General features: G+C 33.4%; 2 protein-coding genes across 3 annotated transcripts in view; both read right to left on the bottom strand.

The window, feature by feature from the left end:
- The window catches only part of LOC112091243 (acidic repeat-containing protein-like), a 2,031-nt gene extending 608 nt beyond the window's left edge, over positions 1 to 1,423 (bottom strand). Inside the window, exons 1-2 of the mRNA XM_024164333.1 lie at positions 1,187 to 1,423; positions 3 to 1,005 (exon numbers count right to left, since the gene is read on the bottom strand). Of these exons, the coding sequence (XP_024020101.1) occupies positions 3 to 980 (978 nt within the window). The 5' untranslated portion in view covers positions 981 to 1,005; positions 1,187 to 1,423. The remainder of the gene's footprint in view (positions 1 to 2; positions 1,006 to 1,186) is intronic.
- A 6,820-nt stretch (positions 1,424 to 8,243) lies between these two features.
- Positions 8,244 to 10,502, bottom strand: part of LOC21407512 (chlorophyll a-b binding protein 7, chloroplastic) — a 3,412-nt gene continuing 1,153 nt past the window's right edge. The window contains exons 4-7 of one of the 2 annotated variants that reach the window (XM_024164355.1): positions 10,371 to 10,502; positions 9,445 to 9,577; positions 9,022 to 9,114; positions 8,244 to 8,847 (exon numbers count right to left, since the gene is read on the bottom strand). In XM_024164355.1, coding sequence (XP_024020123.1) covers positions 8,548 to 8,847; positions 9,022 to 9,114; positions 9,445 to 9,577; positions 10,371 to 10,502 — 658 coding nt within the window. In that variant the 3' untranslated portion in view covers positions 8,244 to 8,547. Of the gene's footprint in view, positions 8,848 to 8,980; positions 9,115 to 9,444; positions 9,578 to 10,370 lie in introns of both variants that reach the window. The other variant, XM_024164356.1, reaches the window with a different exon arrangement.

A 10,502-nucleotide genomic window follows, 5' to 3' on the forward strand; every position in this document is an offset into this window, starting at 1 on the left:
ACCTCTTCGGAGAAGCTCGACGGTTTCTCACAATCAAGAGCTGTGGGAGAACTTTGTTGGCCAATTTCAGTATTTTGTGCAACTTGATGTTCATGCACATCTTCTTCTACACTTCGTGTGGCGTCATCCTGCCCATGCCCATCAGGCAAACTATCACCAATTTCACCAGAAGAAGGCACACTTTCGACATTCTCCGAAGACCCATTTTGGTTTTCATGGACATCTAAGCATTGCGAGGCCTCGTCATCCTTCTCATGCACATCAGGAAAACCATCACCATTATCGCCAGAAATAGTCATCTCCTCGATTACCGTATCTGGCTTAATTTCAGATTCCAGACATGATGAAACTGTTGAAGGATCTTCCTGATTCGGATCATCTCTTGAAACTTCCAGAGGAATCTGATTCAATGATTCCTCCGGCATTTCCACCTCCTGATCCGTATTATCATTTACCACATTATCGTCGTCATCATCATCATCATTATAATTAGTATCCTTCTCAACTCCAATATCAGATTCCTGATCTTTTTCAACATCTTCAGCCAAGCCTTGTTCATCAGAATTCTTCACAGCAATATCGGATTCCTGAATATCTTCTCCTCCTTCCTGAACCTGGCCATCATCAGCGACCTGTGACGGTGGAGAATTGAACTCATCCGCCGATCCCGAAACCTTGGTATCACGACCGACATTGTTTTTCTCTTCCACCTGAAATTCTTCAACCGGCTTATTATTGTCATTGGCGAGATCGGACTCAACAAGATCATCACCGTCGTCGTGGCCAGTGACGAAGACGTAAGAGCCATCGACGTCGTCCTTATTGCCATTGCTTTTGGGAAGGAGATCCTGAGTAGGCCCCACCACGTCGAAGCCAGAACGCTGTTCACCGCCATTGTTAGCAACAACAACAACCTCAACCTCCTCAGATTCACGAACCTCGCCGTGATTGTGGTTGCTCACATCAATGTCGGTCGTCATTATTGCTCCAAAGTCTAAACTCGATCTATCTAATTTCAATTAACAATTTCACAATTATGCTTCTTCGTTAGCAGGTAACGATTTTCTTGTTTTTTATACATCAACACCATAATTCATGAGAATTATAATTTTTTTTTCTTTTCAGAATTACGAAGCAGAAAAAAAGAGAAGGAAAACAAAATTGAGAAACGGAGGAGAGAACTTACCGGTGAAAAATCAGATCAGATCGAGGGGGGAGATCAGGACACTAATGGCGGAAAATATTGCCAATTATATAATTATATATATATATATATCTATAGAGAGAGAGTGGTTGGTGTTGATGAGCAAGAACAAAAAAAAAAACAGAAAGAAAGGAGAGGAAGAATGAAGAAGCCAAGGTGATTGTGAATCTGAGAGAAAAGAACGCAGGCTCTCTCTCTCTTGTGCTCCTCTCTCTCTTCTTCTCGTTATATACTTCCTCCTCGATTCAAATTACAGCTCCGACCCCCCTCATATTTTTTTTTTTTAATTTGGCAATTTCTGCGGTAGAATCTCCACAAAATAACGTTAATTTATGACCGTTCGATTTTGAAAAAAAAAAAAAAAAACACAGTAAAGTTTGTTTTCTCATTGCCTATGAGAGATGACCTTTTTTTTTCAAAATATATTTCCTTTTAATTATATTGATTAACCACAAAAAAATTCCTGTAATTTATTTCGAATTTACAAGATAATACTCGAGATATACAGATATGTAACACATTTTTGAAATGAGACGATATGATATGATGATTTATTTCTTATTTTTTTAGAGTTTTTTTGATAATCTATCTTATTGATAATTATAATTTATCACCATTAAATTTAATTAAAATTACATCAAATACTAATAGTATATTTTTGTAGAGACTATTAGAGAAATTTCTTATTTCTTTTATTTGAATAAAATATCTTAGATATAAATCTAATGTTTCATCAATTTAAAAATAAATTTAGGAAGGAGTAAATGAGTTGAAAAAAAAAAGAAGAGAGAATAAAAAGAAAAAAAAAAACAAAATTAGTCGAATTCCTTCAAGCTGTTGTTCACATTTGAGTTAGGCATTGTTCATTTCACAACGCAAGTCACAACTCAAGTTTTATTACTGCAGTATTTTCTTTCACAAGAATTTAAATTTAACTTTTTCGTTACAGTGTTTTTCTCTCACAAATACAATTCAAATCATAACTCAAATTATGACTTGAGTTGTAAAATGAACATACCCTTAGGCCCCGTTCTTTTTGCTGATTCGAGTTTAGAATTCAAGTTTTGCTACAGTAAAAAGCTCTCAAAAACAGTCATATCTAACTTTTTTATTTCAGTAAAAAACTATCACACAACATCATATCTCAACTCGAATTAGCGAACCGAACGAACCCTTAGTATTTTCTTAGCTTGGAGTTTGATATTTCGAACAACTAATAATAACCACAAAATAATGGCGACATAACGATGAAAAAAAAATTATCATAATTTTTTCATTTTTCATTTAAAAATTGATTCTCATTTGTCTTTTTCTATGACCCTAGTAGATTGTCAAGAAATTTATGTAACATTAGTTTCAAGTGTTCATTATGGTTCGTGATTTTATTACGGTATTTTTCTCTCATAAAAAATTTAAATTTTAAAAATTAAAATTATGAATCATGGTTCTGAATTTATAAGTAGACGTATGATTTACGGATTCAGAATTATGATTCAAAATTATTCTCAATTTACGTGATACTGTAATGAACTACGAACTATAATTTAAATCATAATACGAATTCTCGTACCAAACACCCTCTGAATCAAATGTCACGTTATTCTGACACCCAAATGCTTGAGTTAGACTAAGGGGCAATCTCCTCCTAATTGCTTGATTAAATGGTTGGGGACTATTAATTACGATCTCTTTTTTTCGACCTTCAATATTTGATGAAATTTGCATGTGGATAATGATCTATTTAAGACGTCTTCTCATAGCATTTAGTTTAAATAATATATTCCCTCACTAAAAATTTAAATTTAAAAAGTTCTCTTATCACAAAATTTGAATTCTACTTCAAACTACCTGGATTGAAAACAAACTACGAACTCCCAAATTTATATATGGACAAGCTTTGAAGCCTTCTTAACCCAATAAAACTTCAAATAAAGTAATAACCTAAAATTCACTTATATTATAGGAACTTAACAAATATATAAAAATATGAAACTTATGTTTCTTTTTTATCAAAATAACAATAATAATAAAGGATATTTTCTAAAAAAAATAAAGGAAATTAACGTGGAATTTACCTTAGTAAATCATAATTCTACATATAATTTCTCAAAATAAATATATATCTATTTATAATTATTGGTAGGTTGGAATATGGAAGTCCAATTTAAGAAATAATAGCTCAATTGTGAACAACATCCCAAAACAAGAAGGAATTCAACTAAGTTTGTTTTGCATTATTATCATTATTATTATTTTCTTTCAAAACTCGTCTACCAGATCCTAAATTTCTTTTTAAATTGAAGATTAGATTTATATTTGAGATTTCTTTCACAAATAAAAGAAAAAAATGAGTAAATTTTTACATCATTTTAAAAATTATAATTTTATATCCGAATATCTCGATTACTATCTTGCAAATTTGAAATAAATTACAAGAATTCTCATGGTAAGAATTACCACATAACAAAAAGAATCATCCACAAATTATATTTAACAAGGAAAAAAAAAAACAACAAATGGGAATGGGCCCAACAATAGCCGCCGAACCGCGTGAAAGTGAAGGCTATAGACCTTTTCCAAGAGTCGTATTCAAACTTTTTTTTTTTTTTTTTTAATGTAATGTAATGCCAATAATTTAGTTAATAATCCCCTGAAAATAAGATTTTTTTTTTTTAGAAAATCCCTGAAAAATAGTTAATACAAAATAAATGAAATGAAAACGTTGGCGTTTAGCTACTTCGCGACAGGACAATGACATCTACACTTTTTTTTTTTTTTGTTATTCAATATCTCCAAATATATTTCGTATAATATAATAGCAGCATAAAACCCGTGAGGGCAGGATCCGCTCCTTAACTGCCTCGTGAATATTATTTTATTTTTTAAACAAATTTTAATTGCTTATTGATCTCACAATTCCTTTCCATTTCCATTTTTCACCAAAAATTCCCTCCTCAACACCAAAACCAAATTCATATAGAGTCCCTTTTTAAGACGTTGTTTGCAGAGAGGAAAAAGTGAAAAGAGTAAAATCAATTGAATACTTTATGGATGAATTTTATCAAAACAAAAAAAAAAAAGAATGGGTAAGCGCATCCACTGTTTAAAGAAAAAAAAAAGCAGCTAAAACGATTATTAAGGGAAAAAAACATGTACTAAAACAATAAATAAATTTAAAAAACATATAGCTTTTTTAAAATAATTTATAGGCCGATAATTTAAAAAAAAAAAAAAAAAGCTAAATAGGACATTTTTTTTTTTTTGGCTGAATTAATAGGACGACTTAATAAGACGGGTTTAGCATACAGCCGAGCAGCGCAGGTAAAATAGCAATGCAAACCATACAAGTGCAATATTAATGTAATGCATGTATCTTAAAGAGTACAACAAGATTAATTAATTCAATTAGTAATGTCATCAGTTAGATTAGAAAAATCAAGAGTGAAAATCATTTCCTAATCTCTTTTCATCGTATGATATGTGTATATATATATATATATATATATAATATGCCAGCTTGTTGGTGATAAGGATTGACAATAGGCATAACACCATCTACTTAATATATATACATATATATATATATATATATATAGATTTATAAGTATAGCTTTGACACTTTTTTTTCCCCTTGTGGAAACAAAAACAAAATAGAAGTAATAATACTTCAATAAAAAAAAATAATAAAAATATGGGTGTGAATTTCCGGCAACTATACCCACGATTGAAATCAAGAATCTGCATCATCAATTATCCATGTAATGCAGTAATGCCTGGTTATGATATAACTAAACATTACTTGATAAACTACTTAATATGAAGATTTACGAATACGTCTCTGTCGTCTTAACTCATTAGTAATGCCACTGATAAAGAGTCTAAGCGTTATAATAAATATACACATATATATAGGTCTTTAATAAAACGGGCAAGGGTTTAATTCGAGGTCATAGACGTGATATTTTTCAGTCTTTGGAATAGGCCGAAGAGCATATGAATATGATAAAGGAATAAATAATAATAGGATAGTGATCTTAAAGTTGATAAGGAATTTGGCAGGCCTGCTATATGCCAAGGCATGACATTTCAATGTGGTCCCTATTCATTCTCAGTCGGCTAGGTTATTTATTGTTACTATTGATATTCTTTCTTTCTTTTTAAAAAAAAAAAAAAAAAACACTATTACTGTTCATACAATTTACTTGGAAAGGATTTTCACATAATTAAGTAAAATTAAGTAGTTTATCTATACTCATGTTACTTCAAATTCTCATATTTTCATTTGATTCTGTTGGATTATATGTGTGTGTGTGTCTATGTTATTTTCACCTGATTTAATATTGTGAGACGTGTATTAATAAATACTAATGTTATACCATGAAGAATGAGAAAATTAGGACGTGTGCCATCCCTTAAGCCTGTGGATGAAAATTATGCCATCAGCCATCAAGTAAAAGTCTTTTGCAATTCATGTCATAGTTCTTTGTTGAAAATGACATATAAGTATGCTTTAATGTCGTTGAAATATCCAACTCGTGAGATATTATCCATCTCGTTGGCTTATTACAAAACAACAGTGAGAAAATCTCTTTTAACTCTTTACAGCACCGTGAAAAGAAAATAGCGTTAGCTATAAATTATCACGGCAGGATATCTGCGAATACCGACCTACGGCGATTGTCAAAAATTTTAATATGGTTAAGTAATACCTCTACATACCAAGGTAGGATACTAGTGGTATCTTAATATGATACAATTAAAGTTTTTTTTTTTTTTTTTTTTTTTTTTTGGGAAAATTAAAGGTACTTTTGACATTTTAATTATAACGACATGACAATTTTTTGCCGTAACCAAACTTTTTCTCATGTCATAAAACAATTTAATGCATGAAATTGTGACGTTTCACTTTTTATGTCCTGAAAAAGGATTGAAGAAAAATACATATATGGTTGTAAATATGTTTTGCTCTTTATTAAAAAGGAAAATGGCACGAGGAGAATGATGGCAGTGTCACAGTGAAGACGCGTGGTGATGACAATACTTGGATAAAAAGAGCTTCGTCCTCTACTGACACTTTCAAGTCATTTTGGACCATTTTACCATTCCTCAAAAAAAGGTCATTTTGGACCATTTTTCCTCTTTTTTTTTTTTTAGGTGGTTCACATTTTCCTTTTCTTTATATTTTAGGGGAACATGGAAAACAAGGTGGTTTCCCTGCAAAAGAAAGCCATCCATGTACATTTTATTCATCGTACATTTTCTAATTGGCCATTCGCCAACACATCATGTGATGTCTCATTACACAGGAAGCCAATTATGGTAAGACGAGAGAATTCTAGACCCTATTCTAACGTGAAGTTTGAATTAGTGATTACTGCTACATTACACATCTTTTTTCTTTAAAAAAAAAAAAAAACATTTTTGCATGTTTTTGTCTTATAAGGGGTAATAGCCACTATAAATGAAAAGAAACTTAAAAAAAAAAAAAAAAAAAAAGGATTTAAAAAGGGAAGAACGGGTTGCCATTTATGCCAAAGGCATTTCTGAGTCTCACCGACAGCACATCTACACGCGCAAGTATTAATATTGTGGTCAACTAATTCTCCAAATAGGTTCTTTGAATCAGAAACGTTGATTCACGGCTCAAATGTTCATCGTCAATTCGACAAAAAAATAAATACATTATAAAGCGTCAATGGTAAAGCTAAAAAAGTGGCAAGAGTTTAAAATGCACGCCACTAAGGGTGAGGTTAGGATTGACTTTTCACTTGTTGGTTTCGTATCAATTATATTAATTTCCTGGGCAAATGCCATATAAAGTTTGATATTTACTCAAAAACTAATCACTTGCCGTTGGTGGTCCTTTCTAGTTTTTCCTCACAAAAAAGATGACAAAAAGGGCATTTCTTGCTTTGAAAATGCATTAATCCCTGTGAATATGTTGGTTTTTACTTCTAAGCGATCACTTTGGATTTGTATTACAAACACAACTGTACCCAAAGCTTTGCGGCATGAGTCTAGAATCAATTCCCAAATTGACCTAAACTATTGAGCCGGAGAGAGACAAGTTCACAAGAGAAATGGCCACAAAATGTAAGCTCCAATTAAGTCTAGAAACGTGGTTGGTTGGAGCGACTACATCTCATAAGAAAAAACACGAGTGATTTTGTCTTCATTTTGTAAGACAATCATAAAAATGACAAGACTTTAAAATATAGTAGCAGCAATCCAAACTCCCCACATGAGACCACATGCAATGGCACTCCTCTGTTCACACACAACTCTGTTTATGTCTCAAACATGTGCATTTTCCCCCCAAGATCCCAAACTATATATATTATTTTTCTAAGAACATTATTTGCTGTCCTTTTTTTAGTATCAATACATTAATTAAAAAGACTTATTCTACATGAGATTATGGAATATGCTATTTTGCAGCTTGTAACTACTAATCCCCGCGTTCAAAGTTGACCCCAAATTTCAGCAACCCTTACAAAAAAAGGAAAGAGGGGTTTTTTTTTTAAAAAAAAAAAAAAACAATTATTAGATGAAAATAAACAATATTATCTCTCCCATAGTCCAACCTTACACGGTTTCTAATTTCTCTCTGAGTTTTTTCTACTAATAAAAGTCTTAATTTTATTGAGTCATTGACAGCTCTATCCATCTTTTTATTACTTATTTTTTACAGCTCCCGAATTCAACATGTTGCTAATTCAAGCAGCAAGCACACATACTATGGCTTGTTTAGGTGAGAGCTTCTTGTGGAAGATTCTACGAGTGTTCATATGACCTTTCATAAAACCTTTAATCTTCAAAAAGAGCTTCCAGACAAAAGCGATATGACACAGTTTCTTTGGAGAAAAAAAAAAATAGCAAATAAAGAAACTATTCTAAAATACTATAGAGTAACGAAATTTCAACAATATTTTATAAACTTCCTTAGAGCATTCTTATTGATTAGTATATAATTTTATTCCATTGATAGCTTCTTATTTCTGCTGTTTAAAAGTATAAATAAAGGTCATATTGCCAAATGAGCCATAATGGTATTTGGATAGGCAGCTCAAGACCAAACTACAGATCCACAACCAGATTTTTATGGGCCTCTACAACAAGCCCGGAATGAACTAGTTGTGACGGGGCTTGACCTCCAGATTCCAAGACTTGATAATATTCGGATATGCAAAAGCCTAAAAGCTTAGTTGACAAACTCATGGATTCTGAAGATGGTATACAAATCAATTAAATTGGAGGAACTATTTACTGGTGCAAAGTTGTGCTCAATATGTACATACACTATACAAATGCAAAATCCTAAAAGCCCTCAAAGACAGGCAGAGTTAGTGATTAAGCATGGAAAGAAGGTTGTTGTGAAGAGGATCTGAAACATGATCAATAAGGTTCTGAATGGGACCTTTACCAGTGAGCGCTGCTTGGCTGTAAAAGCCCAACCAGGCAACCATGGCGAGCCGCCCGTTTTTTATCTCCTTCACCTTCAGTTCCTCAAAGGCTACAGGGTCCTTTGAGAGGTTCAATGGATCAAACAGTGCTCCTCCCGGATAGTTTATGTCTCCCGGTAGATAAATTCCAAGAGGTTCCAATGCCTCAATCCCACAATATCTTGCATATTCTGGCCCAACCTATTCACCCAAACAAACCGCTAACACATCAACAAAATTATTCAAAGAAGAATGTGAAACATGAATTCTTCAAAACCATCTACTTGTTAAACCAAAACCTGTATCAGTATAGAATTTCAATGCATGAACATACAGCTTAGTTGTAGATGGGAGCTTCATAAAGTAGTCAGTTACCATCAACAGGGCTTGGCAAATCGCAATGACAATCACTCCTTGGCTTCCAGCTAAGTGGAGTCCCGGGATGCCTAGATAGTCCAATGTATCTCCCTGGACAATTTAAATAAGCAAAAGAAGGAAAATGAAAGAAACAAAGAAAAGTCAGTGACCAAGTTCAGGAATCCATCAGAATTGACAGGACATAGGAGCATACCGTTACATATCAGCCTCAGTCAAAATAAATACATTAAAGAAAAACATCCCACAACAGATGCATGACTGTTTTATTCAGCAAACTATTTGGCATTTGGCACATCATAATATAGTCCATTATTGTACTATACAAATAACAAATTGGTGGATACTAAAGTAAACAAATAGATGCATATCAACTTTGAAGGATATTCTTAGAAGATAGATATAGATATGAGAAACGCTAACCTTGAGTTTTGAATAGCCAACTCGCCACCAGACAGGTTCCACAAAGTGAAAGGCACCTAAGAGGTCTAATATTTCTGGAATCACCACACCAAGAGCTGCCAGCATAGCCCAACGGGCATGCAGTATTTCAAAGCTGCAGCATAATGAAGAACAACTCACAATTCAAACATATATGTGTTAGACCTCCAGCCCTCAGGTTTGTGTATGCCAGAAGAAGGAGTAAGAATGTGCAGGGGCAGGAGGGGAATGTGATTAACACTGAGTCAGGGCAAGGGTAGGGGGCGTTTGTTAGGATACGGTTATGGGTTATGGGGCTGTGTGCAAGGGTAGGATATTGGGAAAGAAGTTAGTTAGAGGATATGGGAATAAATAGTCCTCGGGTACAGAGGAAAAGGCATTGAGAATTAAGAATTGAGTCTGTGGAGGTTTGGAGGGGTCCTCGAATTCTCCTTCATCTTTTTTTACCAGTTCTTTATTTTGTTTCCCTGCTCTTGTTTTTTTCCATCGTGATTCAATAAAAGGAACCAGGCCATTTTCCTGGTTAGTTTTCAGAGTTCTTGTTGTTCTTCTTAGCTTAATTGCTCCAAGGTGTCTAGAACGAAGGGAGTCCTAACAATATGTGGCATAACTTTGCTAATATCAAGTCATATCAGAAAAGTTTGACCAAACACATAGTAGAAGTACTTTACAGAAGTGGGAAATAGGAGGCCTGCAAATATGCAAACCATGCTCTAGAAAACATCGTAGTAAACATGACAAGTTTTAACATTTCCTATTAGATCTCAAAGGAAACTGCTAGTAAAAACTTGCCAAACGACATTCACATAAGAAGATAATATAAATTGAACAGTGAAGTTCTGTGGGGTGAATAAATCAAGACACAAAACGCAGATGCATACACTAAGTGCAAGAAAAAATTTACGTACTTAAAATACTTTTGGAAAGCCACAGAATCCTTGCCGAGACCTGCAATGTCGAAACCGTAATCCCCAGGTAGCTCTCCTGTAAGATATGCAGGATAATCATATGGAATTGGACCAAGCCAGCGGGGACGCTCT

The sequence above is a fragment of the Morus notabilis genome, unplaced genomic scaffold (assembly GCF_000414095.1).
Source record: "Morus notabilis unplaced genomic scaffold, ASM41409v2 Scaffold314, whole genome shotgun sequence".
Lineage (NCBI taxonomy): Eukaryota > Viridiplantae > Streptophyta > Magnoliopsida > Rosales > Moraceae > Morus > Morus notabilis.